The sequence below is a fragment of the Bombina bombina genome, unplaced genomic scaffold (genome assembly GCF_027579735.1).
Source record: "Bombina bombina isolate aBomBom1 unplaced genomic scaffold, aBomBom1.pri scaffold_1012, whole genome shotgun sequence".
In the NCBI taxonomy this organism is placed as follows: domain Eukaryota; kingdom Metazoa; phylum Chordata; class Amphibia; order Anura; family Bombinatoridae; genus Bombina; species Bombina bombina.
This window is the reverse complement of record NW_026511225.1, coordinates 25,001-50,613: the sequence shown is the minus strand read 5'-3', so window position 1 is coordinate 50,613 and position 25,613 is coordinate 25,001. Positions and strand designations below refer to the sequence as shown.

At 38.1% G+C, this 25,613-nt stretch overlaps 1 protein-coding gene across 1 annotated transcript in view; it reads left to right on the top strand.

The window, feature by feature from the left end:
• Nucleotides 1-25,613, top strand: part of LOC128643654 (transcription factor 7-like) — a 77,821-nt gene that overhangs the window by 46,235 nt on the left and 5,973 nt on the right. The window contains exons 3-6 of the mRNA XM_053696481.1: nt 2,865-2,951; nt 10,559-10,669; nt 12,021-12,183; nt 14,307-14,414. Of these exons, the coding sequence (XP_053552456.1) occupies nt 2,865-2,951; nt 10,559-10,669; nt 12,021-12,183; nt 14,307-14,414 (469 nt within the window). The remainder of the gene's footprint in view (nt 1-2,864; nt 2,952-10,558; nt 10,670-12,020; nt 12,184-14,306; nt 14,415-25,613) is intronic.

The window sequence follows — 25,613 nt, the reverse complement described above, 5'->3', positions numbered from 1 at the left end:
CGAATGAAGGTTCCTTTAAGTGACGTCATCCAAGATGGCGTCCCTTGAATTCCGATTGGCTGATAGAATTCTATCAGCCAATCGGAATTAAAGGTGAAAAATACCTATTGGCTGATGCAATCAGCCAATAAGATTGAGCTTCAATCCTATTGGCTGATCCAATCAGCCAATAGGATTGAGCTCGCATTCCATTGGCTGATTGAAACACCTGTGAAATAAAAATAAAACCTAAGATAGATACAATGTAGCTATTAGTTATATTGTAGCTAGCTTAGGGTTTATTTTATAGGTAAGTATTTAGTTTTAAATAGGAATTATTTAGTTATTAATAGTAGGTTTTATTTAGAATTATTTTAATTATATTTAAGTTAGGGGGTGTTAGGGTATAGGTTTAGGGGGTTGGGGCCGGCAGATTAGGGGTTAATAAATGTAGGTAGGTGGCGGCGATGTTAGGGGTGGCAGATTAGAGGTTAATAATATTTAACTAGTGTTTGCGAGGCGGGAGTGCGGCGGTTTAGGGGTTAATATGTTTATTCTAGTGGCATCGATGTCCGCAGCAACAGATTAGGGGTTAAAAATTTTATTTTAGTGTTTGCGATGTGGGAGGGCCTCGGTTTAGGGGTTAATAGGTAGTTTATGGGTGTTAGTGTACTTTTTAGCACTTTAGTTATGAGTTTTATGTTACGGCGTTGTAGCATAAAACTCATAACTACTGACTTTAGTTTGCATTACGAAACTTTGCGGTATAGGGTGTACCGCTCACTTTTTGGCCTCCCAGGCAGACTCGTAATACCGGCGCAAAGGAAGTCCCATTGAAAAAAGACTTTACGCAAATTGTGTAAGTTAATTTGCGTTAAGGCCAAAAAAAGTGTGCGGTGCCCCTAAACCTGCAAGACTTGTAATACCAGCGGTAGTGAAAAAGCAGCGTTATGAAGCCTTAACGCTGCTTTTTCACTCATACCGCAAAACTCGTAATCTAGCCGAATGATTGTAATGTTTATTTTTGCATTTTACTCACATGTTGATACAGTGTTAAGAAGGATAAACATCTATTACTGTTGTAGGGAAATAATTAAAATGGAAGTTAATACAATTAATAATATTTCTAGAAATAACAATAATTAGTACTGGCAAGACAGGTAGCAGCAGGTCAGTAGCAATATTTGGCTGTTTTGGGGACTATTCGAGTTACAAAGATCTTAAAATGAAACTTGTTGTAGCATATTTATATATTTATACACATTTGAAAACCAACTAGTATTGTACATAGCTATATCAGTTTTACAGGCCATTAATATATATTGTTGATTAAAGGGATATGAAAGTTTAAATTAACCTTGCAAGAATCAGATAGAGCTTGAAATTTTAAGACACTTTTAAAATCACTTCTGTTTTCAAATGTGTTTTGTTTTCTTGGTATCTATTGTTGAAAAAGAATATGCACATATCCTACACTAGTGGGAGCTAGCTTGTGATTGGTGCTTGCACACATTTGTCTCTTGTGATTGGCTAACTAGATGTGTTCAGCTAGCTGCCAGTAGTGCAATGCTGTTTCTCCAGCAAAGGATAAAAAGAGAATTAAGCAAATTTTATAATAGAAGTACATTTGAAAGTTGTTAAAAATGGTATGTTTTATCCAAATTATGTAATTTATGTAATAAAAAGTTGGGGTTTTAAGTGAAAAATCTGCATTTGTTATCTATACTGAACCAATTAACAGCTATTAACTATTGTATATTTTGCATGTTACTTATTCAAATGGTGGCTCTTGTAGTGGACAGGAATAGCTCAGAAAACAAAGCCAAAAAGCACAAAAGGTTTCATACAGAAGGTTTTATGAATTGTTTTCACACAGATGTATTGGAGCTGAGACTATTGTGTTTATAGAAGCTAACCAATGGAATAGACTTCCAGTAATGGTAGACACCAAAACAGTAAGGAAATAGACCCATTTGAGATATGTGTATACTTCTGTTGATTCATTGTGTCTATTTAGAATATGTGAATACTAGAGGGATCCTCAGGTTCTAACCTGCTGTTTCTAATTTGATGGTCAAACTAGATCACTGGTTTTCAGGCCTGTCCTCAGGTCTCCCCAACAGACCAGGTTTTCAGTATTACCTTGGAATAGAGCAGGTAAAATAACCATGATTACTAATCATCTGATTATTTCACCTGTGCTCCAGGTCAGAAATCCTCAAAATGTGGCCAGTTAGGGAGTCTTGAAGACAGGTTTGAAAACCAGTGGGCTAGATTAAAGGGACATGAAAGCCAAACATTTTCTTTCACGATTTAGTTAGAATATACCATTTTAAACAACTTTCCAGTTTACTTCTATTAACAAATTTGCTTCATTCTCTTGGTATCATTTGTTGAAGGAGCAGCAATGAACTACTGGTTTCTAACCGAACACATGGGTGAGCCAATGACAATTGGTATATATGTGCAGCCACCAATCAGCAGCTAGAACCTACTGTAGGTTCTAACTGCTCCTGAGCTTACCTAGATAAACCTTTCAGCAATGGATAACGAGAGAAGGAAGCAAATTAAATTAATAGAAGTAAATTGGAAAGTTGTTTAGAATTGTATGCTCTGTCTTAATCATAAATATCTAATTATGACTTTACTGTCCCTTTAATAAGCTTTGATTTCACTGGCATTCAGCAACCTCACTGACAACTATAATGTGTAGAAATAGCATTTTTGGTGACAACAATGTGAACTATTACAATAGCTATTGCATTCTAAGTATTTTGTTCAGTTTAGTAAGTTGTATTATTTAGTAAGTTGTATTATTTTAAATGTCTTTGTACACCCAGTACAGAGCCTCACTGATTTCATGGGTTATCTCTTCCTGCTCACAGGCAAAGCCAGCCTGTCTATCCTCTTGCTTCTTGTGGATTTAGACAGCCGTACTCCTCAGCACTTTCTTCAGGTGCTCCCTACTCTAGGTGAGTATTGCATCAGCGAGACAGCGGCCCAGCTCCCTGTTCTCCAGGCTTTGCAGCTTGCACTGCTCAAGCTTTTTCCTTGTTGGGGATTGAACATCTCTATCATTATTGCAGTGCATAAGCTTTTTGTGTTTTTAGCCCTTGAATATGGCTGCATATAAGTTGTCATTGTTGTGACGTTTCAGTGTGCGCTAGAGCTACAGCAAAGGAAATACGCTTTTAAGCCTTCCTGTGCTATTTATTTTTTGTCTGTTTTACATTTGTCCTGTTTACAGTTTCAACGCAGACCTTTGAAGCATTTTCTGTTTTTAGGCTCTAATATTTTCTACTGTACAAATATCCAAAGGATAGTAAATTTGGGACCATAATAAATTTATTAATAATAAATAAATAAATAATGAAATACATAAACATTCCTGGTTATAGCCAGCGTATGAAGTTGGGAAGCCAATCTAGAGGCGTCAGATGATTCTGTCCTATATAATCTAGTTTTTGTATCTAGTTTGAATACTGTAATCTATAAGGTTCTGATATATAGTCTTGGTTTGGTTTGATGCAAGAGTTAGGATAGGGTATGTCTGGGACTGAGTCACCTTTATCTGGAGTTGGAGCCCTTGGATTCATGGGAACCATTGGAATTTTTCTAATGACAGACACATGTTCAGCATATGGCAAAGCCAATGAGCAATGGCCATGAGGCAAGGTTCAGCATCAGTCTACACTTATAGCCAAAAAAAGTCCAGGTCTTCAACATGATATCTGGAGACAGCACTTGGCGAAAAAACTGCCAAATGCATTCAGGAAAGCAGATAGCAGTTTCCAATGGGAAGTACCTTACAATAAATAGGGAATGTGAATGATGTCCTGTTTATCCTCATTGCACTTTAAAATCTTCCACTAGCTTCAAGCAAGTGTACCAGAGACTGTGGTTCAGCAGTCAAATGAAGCAGATACTACAAACATAGATGAGGGGTCCCACTGAGAGTGGCAGACAACTGGGAGGGGAAATAGGGCTAGTAAGTAAGAAGATACCATTGGCGAATGGGCATGATTATACAGTACCCCCATTAATAGTGACCATGGTAGTTGCCACTTTTTTATGACTGGGAACATAGACCTTGTGATTATAAGAGCCATGCACATTGTAGGGATAGCACATGATAGATAGCCACTGCATGTATTAAGGTATTGTTAAGGACTTGTGCTCTGCAAGAATTGGTTTTGGTTAGAAATCTACAGCATTCTGAAGAACTTGTAGCTTATAGAATGTGGTTTTGGTCTCTTTATTGAGTTTGGGACAAGCATCATTTTTACACAAAATTAAGATGCTTAAAGTGAATGTAAACTTTGATGCTTAACTGCCCGGTTTTTAAAAAATTTGATTAAAAACAGGGGCACTTTAATTCATCAAAATTTACATTTCACTCCTGTTGTGAAAAAAAAACTTACCTTTTAATCTTCACAGCAGCTCCAGCTTCCTCCGGTCGTCGCAAGCCATTTCTGATGTCAGAAATGATGGATAGGTCATCCTCCAATCACGGCTTCCCCCCCCCCCCGGGGGAATCAGTGTCTGATTCAACGCCGTGATTGGAGGAAGCCAGATTCCTCATTTTAGACCCAGGAAGAGGTTTTGCAACGGGTGGAGGAAGCTGGAGCTGCTGTGAAGATTAAAAGGTAAGTTTTTTTCTCAACAGGAGTGAAATGTAAATTTTGATGAATTAAAGTGCCCCTGATTTTAATCAAATTTTTAAAAACTGGGCCCTTAAGCATCAAAATTTACATTCACTTTAATGTCCACTTTAACAATAATTTTTTCCCAAATGTTGCCCACAACAGGTCTCACCTGAGTGATAAATAGAAAGAGCACAACAGTAGGAAACATGGAAGGAGTTCAAGATCTTCTTAATGAGAGGCAACTTGAACAAGACAAGAACCAATTTAGGGCTAGATTACAAGTGGAGTGCTATTTAGCGCTTTCGCTAGAGCGCTAGAAGTAAACTTTTTGCGTGCGTCAGGTTGCTCTGGTATTACAAGTTGAAAGTAAAAATGTATTGCGCATGTGATAACCCGACGTGCGCAAAAAGCGAAACTTACAATATTGCACAATAATCTTTTCCCCCATAGAAATCAATCAAGAAAAAAACCTAACACCCATCTCTTGCACAAACCCAAACCATGTTCTCATATGCGCTAACCCGACTTGAAAATATGAATATTTCACGTTCCAATGTTCTGAACATACAAGAATATGTTCTATTTATTCATAAATACATATTTCTGCATATATCTGATGGTATTTTGGTACAATATATATATACACACACACACACACATTATTATATAGGTATAGATATTGGAATGTTACATTTACAGTAAATACACAGTATAACACTTTATTAAATATGAATATTGCATAAATATGTTTTTTCATGTTTTTATCTACTTAACTGCAAAGGGCTCCAATGCACATACTGTATGTACATATGTGTTTATGGGTATATATGTCTGTAAATATATAAATACATCTGTACACATATATAGACAAATCTGACACCTGAGATCTCATATATTTGAGCCTTTATAACTTTTGAGTGCAATATTTTTTTTTAAATAATTTTTATTAGTTAGTGTTATTATGGGTGTAGCTATACTTTGTAATGTATTTTTAATGTGTTTTGTGCAACTTTTATGTATAGCGAAACAGTTATTTTAACCAGACCTCTTAAATTGCGGTAATTATTCTAGCGTAAATCACGATTGGGCTCAAGCAATCCCATTTAGTTTCAACTCGTAATACAAGAGCAATTTAACCTGCGCGCGAACGATTGTGAAAACCCAATATCGTTGCGAACAAACAAATGCGAAATCTAGCCCTTGGTGGGGGCCATTTAAAAAAAAACGAACATCCACAGCCTTTTTCTGTATATCTGTTGCCTCTCTTAACATTTTCTCGAGATGGATCCAATGGAAATGTAGATTTCAGACCTTTTGATTGGTTAAGGATACTTGAAACAAGGTGGAACCAGGTGGTAACATATTAGGATGCTTACCCCCCCATGCAGCCCTGAAAAATAGTTTTATAAATGGAGCGATGATCAAGACCAGCTCAGCCACAGAAACCAATGAATTTCAGAATCAGGCTACACTTAAAGGGATGGTAAATGCAAGCTATATACTAAGCGCCAGTCGCTGTACAATTAAAAAATATGAGTTTAATTCATCAAAAATAAATATTTTACAATTTACTATATTTAAATATATATATGCGCTGCTTTCCTATGATATCCGCCGTCAGCCCCACGAAACAATGACCATTTTTTTTTATTCAGTGACGTTTTTTCATCTACCAATCAAAGCCTTGGTGTTTGGCATGTTTCACGATAAAAAAAAAATATATATATATATATATTTTGCGCATGCGTTAACGATGTCATGCTTCTTGTCTTTTTCATGAGTCGCATATGTGCATTAGAATATCAGCATTGCGCATACGCAAGTCGGCGAGATTGATATTGATGGCTCAGTATGTAAAAATGATTTGTGTGACTCATTGTTTACATTTCAGCCAGACGAGTTACAAAGAGCATGCGCAATCTGTGAAAGAAACGTCACGATCACGTCATAAATATTAGAGGGGGTGGGAACAATATTGTAAAAAAAAAAAGAGAATATACAGGAAATTGAAAGGGGGCGGAGCTTCAGCATGAACAAACGGATATATACGTTTATAGTTCACTACACAAGACGATTGTAAATTAAAATGATACATTTGCGACTATTACTAACAACTATTGTTAAACAATAATTAATGGTCAGAAATAGTAAAATTTACCATCACTTTAAAGCAACATGAAGTCCAAGTTTTTTTCTTACACGATTCAAAGAGAGCATTCAATTCTAAACAACTTTCCAATGTACTTCTATTATCTAATTTGTTTTGTTCTCTTGGTATTCCTTGTGGAAATGCATACCTAGGTAGGCTCAGGAGCTGCTGATTGGTAGCTGCACATAAATGCCTCGTGTTATTGGCTCACCCATATGCATTGATGATTTTTTAACAAAGGATACCAGGAAAATGAAACAAATTAGATAATATAAGTAAATTGTAAGGTTGTTTAACATGATATGCTCTATCTGAATTATGAAAGAAAAATGTTGGGTTTCATGTTCCTTTAAGGTTAGGAACAGATGAATTCAGCATGATACCTGGAAATAGGGTTGCCATCTCAGCCATGTTTTCCTGAATAGTTATGAATTACACATACAGCAGGGAGGAACATTTATTGTCCCTCTGGACAGCACTTTTCATGTTCCTCCTTTCACAGCGCGCAGCATGTGTAACTCGAAACTGTCCAGGAAAAGATGGCAGAGGTGGCAAATCCTTTCTGGACATAGAATTTGACAATATTCTTCATAGGGAGCAGGCCAGGTCTGCAAGGGGTTTTCTGGAGACGTGACTTGGCAGTGCTTTAAATCAGACTGAATCTGTGACATGATATTTGGTGACAAGACCTGGAAACAAACAGACACACACACACACATTGTATGTATATGTATATAATCTATACACTTTGGTTAATGAAAGCAAATTAAATCCAATGAAGGGTTGAATGGTTGCCTTTGGGCTTGAGAATCCTCCTCTGTCACAGAGTCTCACCCACCTAAGGTGCAATAGTCCTATTTCTGCTGAGGGGAGCTAAATAACCCAAGAGTAAGCCACACATAAATGTAAGCACAGATCACACAGAAGGACCGCTGAAAGGCTTGCATTTAGTGTATTGTAGGAAGTGTTACTGCCCATTACTAGAGGATCTCACTATTCCTCTAACCAGACTGTGTTCAGTGAGGAGTTTCTGTTCTCTGTCCAGAAGGAACTTTGTTCCTCCTGCAAAAATAGTTCAGGAACTCTGTTCCCATGCGTTCCTGCTCGACTTGACCCCTGGAAGAGATGATAACAATGCTGCCAAAGACTTTGGAGAACTGGGAACTAGAGAAGAACTGAACTAGTAAATAAGAAGAGGTAACACCATGATGAGAGTTACAGCTTTCTTTATAACTCTTTTGAAGATACGTGTGTAACTGTGTAATACGCATATATTTTGTGTTCAGCTTTAGACCACATTTATGGTTTGTTAATCTACATGATGACTCAGTATATCTAAGCCTGCAACTTTTTAAGTGTGTTGTAGAAATCGAATCGCTAACATTCCAAATATGTGGTTAAAACAACCTGAAAATCAAGCACAAAAACTGATGACAGATTGTAAGGGGTGAGAAGTTAACTATGTTATCTTACATTTAGTCAGTTATCGGCATCTTGATAAACTTTAATCCCAGTTAAATCCTGAGGTTTTATATATATGAATGGTAGCTCATATATTATATATAATGCATCTTTTGTTCCTGAACTGTTCTTAGCTTGTTTGCACCCAGGTGGCTGACCTTGGAGGGAGGATTCATTTTTTTCACTTATAAATATATATTTATATATACATACATACATTCACCAATCAGCAAGTGCTACCCAGGTGCTGAACCAAAAATGGGCCGGCTACTAAGTTTAGATTCATGCTTTTTCAAGTAAAGATAGCAAGAGAATTTAGAAAAATGTATAATAGGAGTTGCTTAAAATTGCATGCTCTATCTGAATCATGAAAGATAAAATGTGAGTTTAGTATCCCTTTTAAATCTACCCTAACGTATACAAACATGAACTTTCTGTTCATATTAAATCAGTTTAACCAGCTTTAACATAAGAGTTTAGCATGTGCTGTTTTATGCTCTTTATATAGAGGAGATTGATAGTTATATACAAAACAGAAAGAAATGTTTTCTAACTATAAGCCAAAGTGTGAAGTCAGATCAGATACACAAACATATCTTAAAAAGGGGGCAGTTCTTGCTAGCGGCAAGATGTCTCCTTTAAAAAGTAATGGAGCTCACTGGAAAGGGAAACTTAGCTGGGTAGAGCAAAGTTAGCAGTGAGCATGGGGCACACTAAGCCAGCATCAAAAACAAATCACATTTTGGCTGCTTATAGCATCTTGCATTTGCCTCTATTTTCATATGTTTTTCTATTAGTATTTTGCTGATTTTGTCACAACCTCACCACGGTTTAGCTTGCGAGAAAGTAGTGAGATCTTGTAGGTGGGAATATTTAGATAATTACGCTTGGACTTGAGAGACACTTTCACAATTTCATATCCCTTTAGCATCTTAATTTTTGTTTGCATCTTTGGATTTGTGAGTAAAAATTACAAAATAACATATAAAGCAAAAACAATTTTCATTTCTTATTTTCCCTTTTTATGTGTATCATCTGTTACGTGTTGAACGTTTTTGTTGTTACGCCTTGTGCAAAGCAAGGTGTTCGTACCTGAGAATGTGTTATGTAGTACTTCTAGTGTGAATACATTTGTGTATGTACTATAATTTGTCATATCTGTGTGTATGTGATTCTGCACAAACTCATCACTTACTTGAAGCTAGATAAGTGGAATAGTTACTAATATAGTAAACTTCAAATTGGAGGGAAAGCAACATGTGTTACTACAAAATCTGTTGCTTTTCTATTGATACACAAACAATACATTTAATTACTAAACTTATGCCATCTAGTGTCACGAACAATAACATACCAATACATTTGCATATTTACTTTATAAAGAGCATAGTCTGGTAAAATACTTGCCAAAAATTAATTTAATTAAAATGGTGAAATTACTGTATTGATTGCCAAGCTGTACTATTTTCTTTGAAACAGAAACGACTGTGTATATATATATATATAATGTATGAGAAATTGAATTTTCAGATTTATTTGTGTATATGAATTAGCTGCTTTTGTGCTTTTAAACCACAGCCTATTACAGTGGGATGAGCTTGCAGGTAATATCAGATCTCATTATGTTATCACTTTGTGTACACACACTTGCTTCTGTAGCTTATATTTGTCTGTAAACCAAAGCTCAGTACTTAGAGAGAACAATGGAAAACTATCATTTTATTGATTAACTATCCTGCACCCCTACTGGGAGTGTAATTTTTTCTGCTGGCTGTGTTTACATAAGCCTGTCAATAGCCTAGACTTCAGTATAGAAACTATCAATATAGGTGGGGTACCACAGCCTAAATCAGCTATTTCAAATGCTGAAATAGGGGTAAAGGAACTACTTGTGAACAATTTAATACACTCTAAACGGTAAAATGGATCATTGGGAACAATTTAAAGGGGAGAACATTTTTGGGTAAACTGTCCCTTTAAATTTTATCAAGATCTGCTGATCGTTCTAAACATTAAAGACCCTCATTTGCATTACCATAATATCACCCCTTTATGGCAACAGAACCTCCTAGTTTTTTTTAACATATTAAATAAATGGTTTCAGAAATGATCAGCTGAGAAGTTCAAAATGCTTTCTTTTTTTATTGTTGTTACTGGGTGAGACTTTGATTTAGACTAATATGATTGAGAAAGTAATAGAATTATAGCAGATAAAGCCAATTAATATGTTATGCGTACATTGAGTGAGAGATGCACTCTATTCTCCCTTTGTATTAATCTCTCCTTTAGAACATGAGACTGATGCATGACTTGTTTTATTCAGGTTTACACATCCTCTGATGCTCAGCTCGGGCATGCATACAACAGGTATTCCTCACCCAGCAATAGTGCCTCACTCAGGGAACAAAGACATGGATTGTTATGAAAGGAGCATGTAAGTACCAGAGGGGAAGCACAACGCATGTTGTACCTGTTATATACTACTGTGCACCATTTTCTATTTTAGTCATGATTGGGTGAACACAGCATTATAGAATCTGTGAGGAGATCACCCAAACCTTAGAGATGTCCCTGGTAATGTGCAGGGGATTTGGGGAAAGCACAAGACTAAACTCTTTTTGTTATAATATTTTTATATATACACACACTAAAGTTTACATTATACTACTTTGTATACTGTGGTGTTTCATTATAACTTGCTACAGTACAGTTTTATGTCTGTTTAAGACAAGACAGAGAACACTTTGAGTTACTTATCTGGCAACACAAAATGCTGCTGATTTTGGGGTGGGGGTGTATGTATGTGTGTGTCTGTGTATTTATGTATGTATATGCTTGTGTATGTATATATGTGCGTGTGCATATATATGTGTGTCTGTGTCTTTATGTATTTGCGTGTGTGTCAAAATAACAAGAGTATTGCATTGAGCAATGATACTTTTTTATTGGACTAACTATACAAGTCTGAAGCAATACTTGAAAAAGGAAGACATTCTTCCAAAAGCTTGTCATCTTATAAATGTATAGTTAGTCCAATTAAAAAGTATCATTGCTCAATGCAATGCTCTTGTTATTTTGATATCTAAATCTCTGGACTAACACAGCTACTCCAATCAACATGTGTATGTGTGTATATATATATATATATATGTATATGTGTGTGTGTATATATGTCGGTGTATGTATATACATATTTGTCTGTGTCTTTATGTATAAGTGTGCATGTTTGTATATATGTGTGTATATACGTCTGTGTCTTTATGTATAAATGTGTTTGTGTGTGTGTATACATATGTCTGTGTCTTTATGTATAAATGTGTGTTTGTATATATGTTGGCGTGTGTATATAAATGTCTGTGTCTTTATGTATAAGTGTGTGTGTATATACTGTATGTGCATGTGTGTATATACATATGTCTGTGTCTTTATGTATAACTGTGTGTGTGCATGTGTGTATATACATATGTCTGTGTCTTTATGTATAACTGTGTTTGTGTATATACGTGCATGTGTGTATATACATATCTCTGTGTCTTTATGTATAAGTGTGTGTATATATGTGTATGTGTGTATATAAATGTCTGTGTATGTATAAGTGTGTGAGTATATATGTCTGTGTCTTTATGTATAACTGTATGTGTATATATGTGCATGTGTGTATATATGTCTGTGTCTTTATGTATAACTGTGTTTGTGTATATATAACTCACATTAAATTGTTTGTTTTCTTTAACTAGCTTTATTCATTTGTTGCTGTTTTTTTTCTTTACTTTGTCAACTGATAGGAAACCTCAGTGTGAACCAAAGAGAGAAAAAGAGCCTAAGAAGCCCACAATCAAGAAGCCACTGAATGCCTTTATGTTGTATATGAAAGAAATGAGAGCAAAAGTCATTGCTGAGTGCACGTTAAAAGAGAGCGCAGCTATCAACCAGATCCTTGGAAGGAGGGTGAGCTTTTTAACCAAGGAAGGAAGTCACAAAATGCTGTGTTTATATAAAGAGCAAAAAGCACCAGACAAGGCTGATCTGAAGTGACCGAATGCAGCTCAGATTTGCCAGCCTGTGTATGTGCTTCCTGCCTGCTCCATGCCAGGGGCTGTATCAGACCATATAGTCAGCTTTACAGGCTTGTTTACTATACGATCTGCCTGCAGGGGTTGTTCTAAGGTGCCATATATTTTTGTGGGTACAAATAAAAAGGGGGCATAAAAGCATATTATGGAACTGTTGCTTGTGTATAACTTTATGTTTAACCACTGCAAAGGATTTCACCATATAATTAAAGGGATGGTGCACTGTAACAAATGCTCCTTTTTAAAGGGTCAGTAAACACCTTGAAATATTTATATTAAAACAACTTTGCAATATATTTTCATGACTTATTTTGCCCCTTTTTCATGTCATTTTAGCTCTGAAAAATGAGCAAATTTTTCATTCTTAGAACTTGAAAAACACCCTTCTGACTTATCAAGGCTAACCCTGCTACATACATGTCCCTAATTGGCTTTATCAGATAACAGTAAAAAAGTATACAGTTTTTGCAAACTTTATGACTGTGGCTGTTACCTGCAGACTCCTCCAAAAAGGCAAATGATAGGTGGAGTTTGGCTATTGAAAAATAATTGCAGTAAAAAGGATGTTAATTTGCTTTAAATGGACATTGTACACTCATTTTTTCTTTGCATAAATCTTTTGTAGATGATCTATTTATATAGCCCATAAAGTTTATTTTTTTAAACATGTAAAGTTTTGCTTATTTTGACATAACATTGCTCTGATTTTCAGACTCCTAACCAAGCCCCAAAGTTTTATGAGAATACCATCAGATACCTACTACAGCTTGCTCCTGTTTGTGTAAATGGTCTTTTCATATGCAAAAGAAGGGGGAAGTGTCTTATTTACCACTTGCAGTGGGCTTTCCAGCTACCTTTTCAACAGAGCTAAACTGAGAGCTACTAAGTCAGTTTTTAAACAGTTTTATACTGGATTTTTATATCCGCTTCTGTGCATCTTATTCTTTATAGAAGTGTCTATTACATGCAGTTATATGAAGATTAGTGTATACTGTCCCTTTAAACATGTTAAGGTTTCGCTGATATGTTATTCTATAGCAACACAACGGTAATGTTTATAATTACAAGGTGTTCACTGTCCCATTAATGTGTTCCTAATGATACATTATACCTGCTATAAAAAAACTCCTTCACACTTATTTTGTTCTTTAAAGTAGCTGTTTTTCCTGTTGAAACCATCACATATAGTGAAAATCTGAATACTGCTGTAATGGCTACAAAAAATATGTAAACAAGAAGCAGCAGAAGAGATCACACCTCCCCCCAGTGGGAGGTGTGAGAGAAAGAGGTATTAAAATGTTAATTTTTGAATTTTCTCTCTTATTTTTGGGCTTTCTGTATATGGACAAATAGCCTTTGTGTGTATAGAGAGTAATACGATCATGGGGTCTGTTCTCCCTGCAAGCTCAGCCCATTGCAATGGATTGTGGTTTCAAAGAGCAAAAACAGATATTTCATATACAAACAAAACAATCTAAAGGAGTTTATTCACATACGTTTTATACTCTGCAACCGGTATAACAAATAATTAAGACAAACCAATTTAACAGTACATTTTCCTTTTAAAGTGAACTCAGTGCAACGATGCACCAAGCTGAACACATCTGGTAATCCAATAGGAAGAGGCATATGTCTGTAGCCAGCAGTCACCAGCTAGCGCCCCCTCCCAGTAGTGCATTACTGGTCCTGTGCCTACATAGGCTTTTCAATAAAGGATACCAAGAAAAGTCTTTTATAATTGCACACGCTATCTGAACCATGAAAGTGTCATTTTTACTTTCATGTCTGTTTAAGGGAATCTGGTGAAGGAGGTGCTAGAGCTCATGTTCTAATATTAAAAGAGTGAATAGAGAAAGCATTGCCCTCCATTTATATGAACATTTATATATTGGGTATGGCCACGAGTCATTTGTCGTTATTAAGTAGTCGTTACTAGTTATTTCATAAGCTTACATGAAATTTCCACTCATTTGTGATCACCTGTTATTTGTTAATTAGTGGCATGCACTGTCTAGAGAAGAGCAATCAAAGTACTATGAACTGGCCAGAAAAGAAAGGCAACTTCATATGCAGCTGTACCCAGGCTGGTCTGCAAGGGACAATTATGTAAGTATGCGGCACTTGCCCCACAATCTTTCTCCTACTTTCTCCAGTTTAAGATTATCCCTTTCTAAAACTCCCTACACGCTATAGCCTAGCTTGCTTTGCTGCTGCCTAAAGTGATGGTAAACTTTACAGGTTTAAAACGATATTTTAGATGGACTTTAATTGGTCACGTCTAATGAAGATGCGCTGTAACTTGCATTGTATTCTAGACGTACCATTCTAAAACCCAGCGCTCTGGCCGCCCACTTCAAAGCTAACTTTTTGAGCTAATATTTTGAACTGTTCTCCAATAGGTGCTTTAGGCGTACAGCGATTTTTTTTTTGTAGCTAGAGTACCGATTGGAGAATTTATGTACTTTATATTTCTATTAATACCAAAATACATTTGTAATATATAAACATATGCTCTGATAAACTAAAGGGATATGAAACCCAAATGTTTTCTTTCATGATTCAGATACAACTTGTGATTTTAAACAACTTTCTAATTTACTCCTATTATCAATTTTTCTTTGTTCTCTTGGTAGATTTGATTGAAAAGCAGGGATGTATGTAGGATTTCTAGAGCTCTATATGGCAGTAGTTTTGCAAGACTGTTCTCCATTTGCAAGAGTACTAGATGGCAGCACTATTTCCTGCCATGTAGTTCTCCAGACACCTACCTAAGTATCTCTTCAACAAAGAATATCATGGGAACAAAGCAAATTTGATCATAGAAGTAAACTTACATTTTTTTAAATGCTCTGTCTGAATCACAAAAGACATTTTTTGGTTTCATATCCCTTTAATACGAGAGGTCAAGGCCTTTTTAAAATCAGACATAAAAAAAAACGTAATTGCAGTTCAGTTGTTAGTGGCAAACCAGTGATTATTGAACTGATTGTTTCACCTGTGCTCTATTTAGGATATAATGAATATCTGCCCTGTTAAGGGTCCTGAGGACTGGGTTTGGGAAACATTGCTTTAAAGGGACAGTAAACAACCTTGAGATTTTTAGAATTCTCGTACTTGAAATGCACCCTGCTGACTTCTCAAGGCTTACTCTGCTACATATCTATCCCTAATTGGCTTTATCAGAAAACAACTGCAAAAGAATGCTTTTCATACTTACATTATGACCATGGCTTCCTCATCATATTTTTTTACTTGACTTTTCACTTCATATGCTAATTTGCTTATCAACATTTCTCTATGTGTGGGTCCAGTGTTGGTGGGCACACATTTTCTATCAATAATATGAACTTGGCAGAATAGGGCTAACCAGCAGTCAGCGTGTTGATTTACTTATTACTATTCTTGTTTTCAGTACGTTTTTGGCTTAATAAAAGTGCAGCTGTGTTTAGTGGCCTTGGTATTTCATGTAATCTCTCAAATTTTAATCAGCTACAGAAATCTTCAGAGTTTTTTATAGCATTATGTTTTATACAACCACTATTCTGACTCACATGAGAATGTTTGGTTTGCTTAGAATCTTGGACTTTGTAAGGTGTCCTGTGTGTGGTAAATTTTTGTGGTAAAAGCAGCTGTTGTGACAATGTAGGTTCATATATATGTTTTCTTCATAAATGGAAAGAGTCCACAGCTGCATTCATTACTTTTGGGAAATAAGAACCTGGCCATCAGGAGGAGGCAAGGACACCCCAGCCAAAGGATTAAATACTCCTCCCACTTCCCTTATCCCCCAGTCATTCTTTGCCTTTCGTCCAAGGAGGTTGGCAGAGAAGTGTCAGAAGTTGTTTTTGTCTCTTATGGAGGGTAGTACTCTTCGACATGGGACGGGAATTTTAAGTAATCCTGTCAGTCTCTCAGTGGGGGCTTGGATGAAAGTTAGAGTCCGGAAATGCAGGAAGAGTCTTTCTGCGAAACCATCCCGACTCATTTTAACAGCTCATCAAGCAATCAGCGTTGTCGAACTTAGCTTCGCTGCCTGCTTCTTTCTCTCAAGTCCATGTAGTAGGCGTGGGGGGAATTTAATCGTGTTTATGTGATTCAACCTGCTTATGTGTAGTGTTAACTGGGCTCGTGGCTTAGAACATAACGGCCTTTCGAAGTGACGTGACCTTATGGTTGGGCGCGCTTTTGTTGGACTGTATGGTTCACATTGTGACCGAGCGTGTTTACGTTCTGGTTTCCCATTTCCACATTCCTGACTGTGGCGACGGAAAATTATAGTCCACTGGTGTACCATAGGAGGTGGTGAGTGCCCCAGCCATTGTGGGTGTCAGGTGCCGTTTAACTTGTTTTATATATAGTCCATTTTTGGGTATCTTTGATCTAGTTATGGAGGATACAGATGTTGAGTTTTGTCAACTTTCTGATTCAGATTTATCGTCCTGTGAAGAATGTGAATTGGCCCCATTGACTCAGGTCAGTCAGTTATGTTCTTTAGGCCGTTCTAGAGCGCCTTGTTCCTCGGGCTCGTGGAGTTCCCTACCGCTCCCTACTGCTACACAAGCGGGTAACCCAGGTTATGTTTTATGGATTGTTCCCCCTGGAGGTTGTGGCACATTTTCGCTTTTACATACTTTTGGCTGTTGCATGTCTACAAGGTCCAGAGGTTTGCGATCGTGTTTGTGCCCGGTTGCCCCGGGTCTCTCGGCCACAGGAGGGTATGTGCAGTTCCCTGCGGGTGTAACTGTTCCTGAGTGTTGTGCCTTTTCGTTACAGACTGGCTCGCTTCGTGTTCTACTCATACACGTTTTTGAGCTGTTTGAGGACCCTACCCTTCTCGGTTACGGGACTCATCAGTCTCCTCCTTCGAATGGCTCACCTCGTTAGACATGGGGGATGAAGTAATCTCCTTTAAATCTTGTTATCGAGATCCTTCCCAGTTTTGTTGGAAGAACAGGGTTTCTCTTAGGCTGGTCCTGCAGATCTTTCTGTTCTTCTTAGGTGTTAACCCTTGGGTTGCCTTTCATTTTATTTTTCCAGTTAGGATAAATTTTATTTTTATTTTTCATACTATGTTTCCTGCTGGAACTTCTCGGGGATCGATACTCGCTGTTTGCTTCTACGGAAGTTGTTTCGGGACATGTTAGTCCCATGTTTGTCTGTTTTTCTTCCTCCCTCTCTGAGGGCAGATTTAGCCAGCTTGACAGTTATGACCCTGGTTGCAGGCTGGTCCTGCTTGGGTTCAGATCTTCTGTCTCGCAGCTGATTCAGACACATGGCGCCTAATATACCTTGCTGGTCAGGTTGGGGTGCCGAGTGCTCTTAACATTATTATGTTTCTTGTTATTTGTTTTACAAGTTTCAGCTAAGCATTCTCAAGAGGATTTACGGGTCTGTGTGGCTCTCGGGATTGTTTCAGTCCTAAATAGCCGTTTCTCTGGTGACTGGGTCAGTGAATTTTGCTGTGTCACTCTCTGTTGCTTACGATACCCTTGGTACCTAGAGTATTACTTCCCACATGGTGGGAAAATTAGAGGATTTAGCGCCTCTTTTCGGCCGGTCGGTCGGTGTTGCTTTAGGAAATTGTCCTTTTTGAACTTGTTCCTTTAGTGGTTCTGTTCTTCATTGAGACTTCTTAGATTGTCAGTTTCTCCTTGTGGATGGGTCACCTTCGGGGGACTTGGATTCCCTTCGGGAGTTGGTTGTTCCTTTTTAGGGACTTTAGACAGTGAGGTCTTTTTGGCCTACGGTTAGGAGTCCTTCCCCGGTCTTGGGAATGCTCTGCATCTCCTCCTTGGGATAGAAGAGGTCCTAGTGGTTTTCCACTCATATGGTACAGGTATTGCCATCCAGGTGGCATCCAAACCCATGTTTTACTGTCCCCTGACTTTGAATCTGAGGTGATGTGGAGGGTTGATGTTGCTCTGTTCGGGTGACTTGTCCTCTCTGTTCCCCTTGTGTCTTGAGCTCGGGGCTAGCTGAATAGCTAGCTCAGCATTCTAATGCTCTGTGGCTACTCTGTACTGTAGCAAACCGAGGGTTGCTAGTTCAATCACCTTTGAGGTCTACTCAGCCTTTCCTCTTTTCGAGGTTGATAAAATGAGCAGCGCCTTGTGTCCCTTAGAGGGGTTAGCCCCTATTTTCAAGCACAATCATGTTAATGATGCTTGGACGCCTGTTAGCTCTAGTGTCCTTTTATGGCCCTGGATCCTGCAAGGGGTGGTCTCTTTCCTTTAGGTCGGGACTTGCAAGGGCTTCTTGCTCTTGTTATCCAGTTTATTCTGGATTTTTCCCTGGGAAGTCTTTTTTTTATATCAGATGGGAAATTTATGTGCCTGGAAGATTGTTTAATATAAACATTTGTGGGGCTCAGGATTCTTGCCTTGATCGTCCGTTTGTCAAGGGTTTTACATTGCGTTTTCTCTTTCTGGATCCCGCTGTGGGATGTTACCGGACCTTATGATCCTAGGACTGGCCTGGGGGTTCCAGTTTCCAGGGTACTTGGGCTTCTCCCTTGTTCTGGCTGTTCTGTTTTGCAACTTGGCCAGATTGAGAGACGGGGCTCCTTGGGCCTTATCTTGTGCCGGCACAATGGTGTTTTAAGGGGTTCTTCCGTGTTTGTGGCCTTGTGTCCTCTAGGTTCTTCCTACGACTTCCTGTCTTATGGCAGGTGCTTATCGACTCTCTCCTCTTCAGGGGGCTCTTTGTCCTCATTACGGAGGTGTGGTTCCCTTTTTTGGGGCCTCTCCTGTGTTCGGGAGGTTGGAACAGATGTTTATCTGGTTCAGGGATTGGTCTGCTCTTTGAGTTGTTCCTTTCCATGTGGGGATCTGCTGGCTCTGCATTGAGACTTAGTCGGGTGGCCTTGCTAGATCTCCTTGGGTCTAACGCCTGATTGTTTGTCTTTAGATTGAGGTGGCTGTGTCCATTCTACCGCCCTTTTGGGGGCTGGTCTTGGGGTTCCTTTTCAGTTCCCTTACTTCAGATCTGCCGTTGCTTGGGCTGGTCTGGCTAGGTGTAGGATCTGAGATCTGTTGTTCATCTTCAGGTCTTGGGGGTGACAGTGGACCTTCTTTTTTTTAGAGGTTCTGTGTCTCTCCCCCTTTAAGATCTGTAAGTAGGCTTGGCGGCCTAGATTGCCTGGAGAGTGTCCTCTTCTTGGAGGTTGGGCAATCTCTGTCTTGGGCCGCTTCTTCCTTACGGATAGTGTTTTCTCTGTGTCTTCCTATGGATGGCAGCGTGTTACTGGTCTCAGATGTTTTCTTTTTGAGTTTGCTGCTTGTAATTTTCTGTTTGTTCGGTCTCTGAGTTCTGATGTTTTGAGGACTTTGTCTTCAGCTGTCTTTTTCGGTGCTGTTGCACAATGTTTGGGAGATGTTTCTTCTCCTGCTGATGCTTGGTTGCTCCTCGTGAGTTTGCCTGGTTGCTCCTCGTGGGTTTGGTGTCATCTCCCCTTGTTCTCGGGATCCATTTGGGTCTCTGTGGACTTGTCCTCTGAGGGTTTTTTTTTTCCTTGATGGATTTTGCTGTACATTTTGGTCATCCCTTGATTTACCCTTGTCCTATCCTTTTTGGGGGATTTTGGTACTTTACTAGTATGGGGACTGACTGCTGGGCGATGGTTCTCCTTGAGGAGTGTTGGCTCGGTGAGTCTACTTGTGGTCTCTAGGCAAGAAAAAATAAAGCGCTAAGACCTGAAGGTTACCACAGGCCACTCCCAGACCACCTCCCTAAAATGGTCACAAAGAACAGAGCAACAGAACAAATAAAGAGAGGGCGCTAATAAGCTTGAGGTAACCAAACACATTTATTAAGTAACGTCCTGATAATGTGAGAAAGCAAATAAGTAGCAAATATCATCTTCTCTTAAACTTTGTTGCTTTAAGTGAGTAAGACAGTCTTGGTGCAGATATCATACAATCCGCCGGACCCCCTTAGTGACAGGACGGCAACGTTGTATATCACTGCTCACCTTTAAGGGAAGTCGGAATGACGGCGTTCACCCCACTGGACAAACGAAGCAGCCTGTGTATATATATTTAGACTTTCGGTCTTACCAGCTCGCTGATCTGTCAGGTCGGCGTCTCACTATAACAGTTACCACTGCTTGCGGCTCTTAGCGTGAGAGGTGTTGACAGGATCCCGGCAGTTGTGGACTTTGTTCCAAAGTAGAGAGACCCGCACTTAGCGTGTATCATGCGCGGGTTAGACTAGGTACCTAGTTAGTTGTTAAGTTCTTTAACAGGAGAAAAACAGCTTTACTTCAAAGTGTTTCACCCGTTATAATGGGCTCTTGATATATCCATAAAAAGAGCTATATTTTGTTATTATATCAAGTATTATCGGAATATTTTTATCTGAATCTCAAATAATAAAAGGTCATCAGCGTATAGCGACACTTTAAGTTCATATTGACCTATCTTTATCCCCTGAATTCTTTCTCTAAGGCAGACCGCCAGTGGCTCCATTACTAAATCTTAGTGTCTGAAATGGGTCATAGTCAACAAGGGGCAGCCTACTTCCATAAACTGGTGTTAAAATGAATGTGTTCAGTGTTTCTTAAAGGGACACTGAACCCGAATTTGTTCATTTGTAATTCTGAAAGAACATGCAATTTTAATCCACTTTCTAATTTACTCCTATTATCAATTTATCTTCGTTCTCTTGCTATCTTTTTTAGAAAATGAAGGCTTCTAACCGTTATTTGTGTTTTAGTACTCTGGACAGCACTTTTTTATTGGTGGATGAATTTATCCACCAATCAGCAAGGACAACCCAGGTTGTTCAAGAAAAATGGGACGGCATCTAAACTTACATTCTTGCATTTCAAATAAAGATACCAAGAGAATGAAGAAAATTTGATCATAGGAGTAAATTTCAAATTTGATTGAAATTTCATGCTCAATATGAATCACAGAATAACATTTTTGGGTACAGTGTCCCTTTAACTCTAGTCCTCAAGTACCTCTAACAGGCCAAAATTTCATGATACCTTAAAGGGACATTCTGGTCCTTTTCATCATATCTTATAATTTACTATAAAAAAAAATTGAAAAAAAAACACACCTTTTCTAACTTTGACCCCCAAAATCTGTTACACATCTACAACCACCAAAAAACACCCATGCTAAATAGTTTCTTAATTTTGTCCTGAGTTTAGAAATATAGAGCCTTTTTTATATTTACCTATCAAAACTATATATATATATATATATATATATATATATATATATATATATATATATATATATATATATATATATATATATTTAGTAGACAACCCAAAGTATTGATCTAGGCCCATTTTGGTATATTTCATGCCACCATTTCACCGGAAAATGCGATCATATAAAAAAAAATTGTTCTCTTTTTCACAAATTTTAGGTTTCTCACTGAAATTATTTACAAACAGCTTGTGCAATGATGGCATAAATGTTTGTAAATGCTTCTCTGGGATCCCCTTTGTTCAGAAAAAGCAGACATATGGCTTTGTGATTGCTTTTTGATAATTAGAAGGCTGCTAATTGCAGCTGTGCACCACACTTGTATTTTGCCCAGCAGTGAAGGGGTTAATTAGGTAGCCTGTAGTGTTAATTTTAGCTTTAGTGTATAGATTTCCCTCCCACCTGACACATCTTACCCCTGATCCCTCTCAAACAGCTCTCTTCCCTCCCCACCCACCAATGGTCACCCCTATCTTAAGTACTGGCAGAAGATCTGCCAGGATGGAAATAAAAGGCTTCTATTAAAAAATATATATATATATATATATTTTCTTCAATGTGAGTCCCCCCCCCCCCCCACAAACAGCTCTCTAACCTTCCCCCTCTACCTATTTGCTGCCACCTTAGGTACAGCCAGTACCCGGTTACTGAACGGATCGCTATAGCTTCCAGTGCTCATTTTGACCAAGGACGTTCCAGGTACATCCGTGGTCGTTAAGGGCCGTTTTTTGGAGGACGTACCTGGCACGTCCTTGGTCATTAAGGGGTTAAAGGTTATAACTGTTTTAGTGTTAACATTTTTCTTTGAATGGGCATGTGAGGCATAGCTAGATATTCTCAGTGCACCAGCATTTGAAATACCGCAGCTGCTCAGAGCAGCAGTGGGGGCTTGTATCATTTAAGCAATTAACACATTGAGTCATTACCAGATGATATACGCACCTTAGGCTCTCCGATCAAGTGCTGTGTTTTAAATGCTGGTGCACAACGCATACTAAAATACTCTCTTGAAACAGCTATAGCTTTTATTATGAGCATTTTTGCTAATACTGTACATGTATACTGCAAAAATGTTTCTATTTAAAAGTGAAATGTATCCATGTCCATAACTATTTTGGCTGGAATGTCCCTTTAACTAGAGCACAGGTGGAATAATCAGCTAATGGGTGATAGCAGCTTAGTAACCATAATTACTGATTAGCTGATTATTCCACCTGTGCTCTAGTTAAGATATGATGAAAATCTGGCCTGTTAGGGGTACTTTAGGACTGGAGTTGAGAAACACTGTAAAAGGACCATTAAATACTGTAGAATTGCAAATCAACAAATGCATAATAAAAAGACAATGCAAAAGCACTGAATTTGACATTTTTCAGGGGGAAAAAACTACTAATTTCAGCTTCATTTTCCTTCCCCCTGCATCATGTGACAGCCATCAGCCAATCACAAAATCTATATACATATGTGAACCAAATGGCATCAAAACACAGGTTTTAGCTCCTAGAATGTCTACCCTTTAATCTTTTATCTATTTGGGCAAAAACAACTACCCACGAAGAGCGCAAAAGCCCAGAGGCCTAAACTGTAGGCACTAACACGAGGCACATCATGAAAATTGCAGCCTTCTAAAAATCAAACGGGGCAGCATTTTTTCTAAACTAGCCATGTCAGAAAGATAACTGACTACCAGATTAAAGGGACTTTATTGGCAACTTTATCCAGAATCAAGCATGGTTTCTGTCCCATTCTGGGAACGGGAGGTACAGCAACCCCTCCGGAGACACTTTGAGGATCTAGCACGGGACCTACATAGGATTGTGAATATACAAGCTTCCTCTCGAGAGATCGAGGTGCTAAGTGTAGCACAAACATTTCACCTGGCTGAGATAAGTGAAGCACCTTCCGAAGGTGTGGTGACTGGGGCCTTTTTGGCTTACGTATCTCCATTAGCCCCAGCACAAGCGGTCAGTGCTTGTCTGTCTGTCCGGCAGGCTACTGCCGTGCTTCCGGAGCTGCATGACATTTCTCTGGAGGATGTCAGTGGGGAATGCAACCCTCAGGCAAGTCCAGCATTTACAATACCTCATGACAATCAGATTTTGTTGTTTTCATGTGAAGTGGGGATTAAGAGCAGCCTATACTTCAAGCTTTCCCTCGGTCTTGCCACTGGGTCAGAACCACTAACTGTCAGCTATATTGAGATCGGGGATGTCCTTTTTTTATGCCTGCAAAATTATATTTGCCTACAGGTAAATTACCTGCTCGAGTTTCTGTGTCCTCCCACCCATTAAGAGCTGAGAGAATTGGAGTTGGGTGAATTTGAGAGAACACACCGACATTTACAGGTAGCTGCTATACGGATCTAGTGACTCTCTCGTTTCAATCTAACTCTCTGTCTCAAATATCAGAAGATCCTTCTGTGTGACTTAATTATTGGAAATCCCAAGACAGCGTTGATATTGTCATATAGATTTTATTTATATTGAGAACTTCCCTTTTCATTATGTTTGTGAACTTAAAGCCAGTATGCTGAACAATAGTTATTACACTACCTTTAATACGTACGTGTAATCTTCTCTGTTTATAGACACAGATCATAAGTTTCCCCCAGAGATCGTTTTCTTTAATTTATATGATAACAGGATATTTTTTTTCATATGCTGCAACTCTCTAAGTTAATAGATATGACTGTTCTGTACAGGTTCTAGCGCGGCCATCATCTATCGCATATTAGGGATTTTATCACAATGGGCACTTATGGCTATATTACAAGGTTAGTGTTGGATATATTACACCACCCTTGAGAGGCATCTCCATTCTAATTTTCACACCATATAGAACAGAACTTGTAATAATAAAGATAGCTGCATAACCATATTAAGACATGAGAGGCTTAATTCACATACTTATAGAGGGTTATATTAACCCCGGTAGAGTTTTCGCTGCGTCTAATGGAGGCCCTGCAGAATTCTCCTAGTATGCTCCTAGTTGGCTGATTTTACAGTGCCATACATGATATACCCTCATATTGCTAATATACATATACCATATTGTATTGTAGGTTGTATTCAGCTGACACCCTCTCATATTATTTAAATTGAACTTTAATTATGGTTTAGTATACTATTGTGTTGGGTGACAGTTATTTAAATCCTGCTTCTTTCAGTGGGATATTTTTATTATTTTATCCTACATAAACCTGCTTATCTGGAAATGATCCTGTATCTCCAAAGGGATAAGATGCTACATTTGTGCCTCCCTATATGCTTTATAAATGTATATAGTTTAAGCTAGGGGGAAAGAGGTGCCCCTTTACAATGCATTTCATCTATGGACATAAGTCTGCATAGACAAAGCTTCCAAATGATGTAGCAACCGTTGTGTTCCTTATATATAGATAGTGCTTAAGTTAATTATATATAAAATAGTTTCTAGACTTTTACCCAGATGGTTTTGTACTCTCTACCCCCCATCACTATACAGTTCCCTGGTTATTTACTTAAAGGGACACTGAACCCAATTTTTTTCTTTCGTGAGTCAGATAGAGCATGCAATTTTAAACAACTTTCTAATTTAATCCTAATATCATTTTTTCTTCGTTCTCTTGCGTTCTTTATTTGAAAAAGAAGGCATCTCGGCTATTTTTTTGGTTCAGAACCATGGAAAGCACTTGTTTATTGGTAGGTGAATGTACCCACCAATCAGCAAGAACAACACAGTGTGTTCACCAAAAATGGGCCGGCATCTAAACTAAACTAACATTCTTGCATTTCAAATAAAGATACCAAGAGAATGAAAAGAATTTGATAATAGGAGTAAATTAGAAAGTTGCTTAAAATTGCATGCTCTATCTGATTCATGATAGAAAATTTTTGGGTTCAGTGTCTTTTTAATACCCAGGGACTAAATCTGCGGTTATCTCGTTACATACCACAGTTATATACACTTATTAATATTCCTAACTCCCACAGTTTTATTTTTCTATCTTGTGACCTGTTGCAATATTGAAAGAGACTAAGTGATTATTTTCTTAGAAAGAGGAAGACCATTTAGATAAAGATCTACAACATTCAACTATGATATA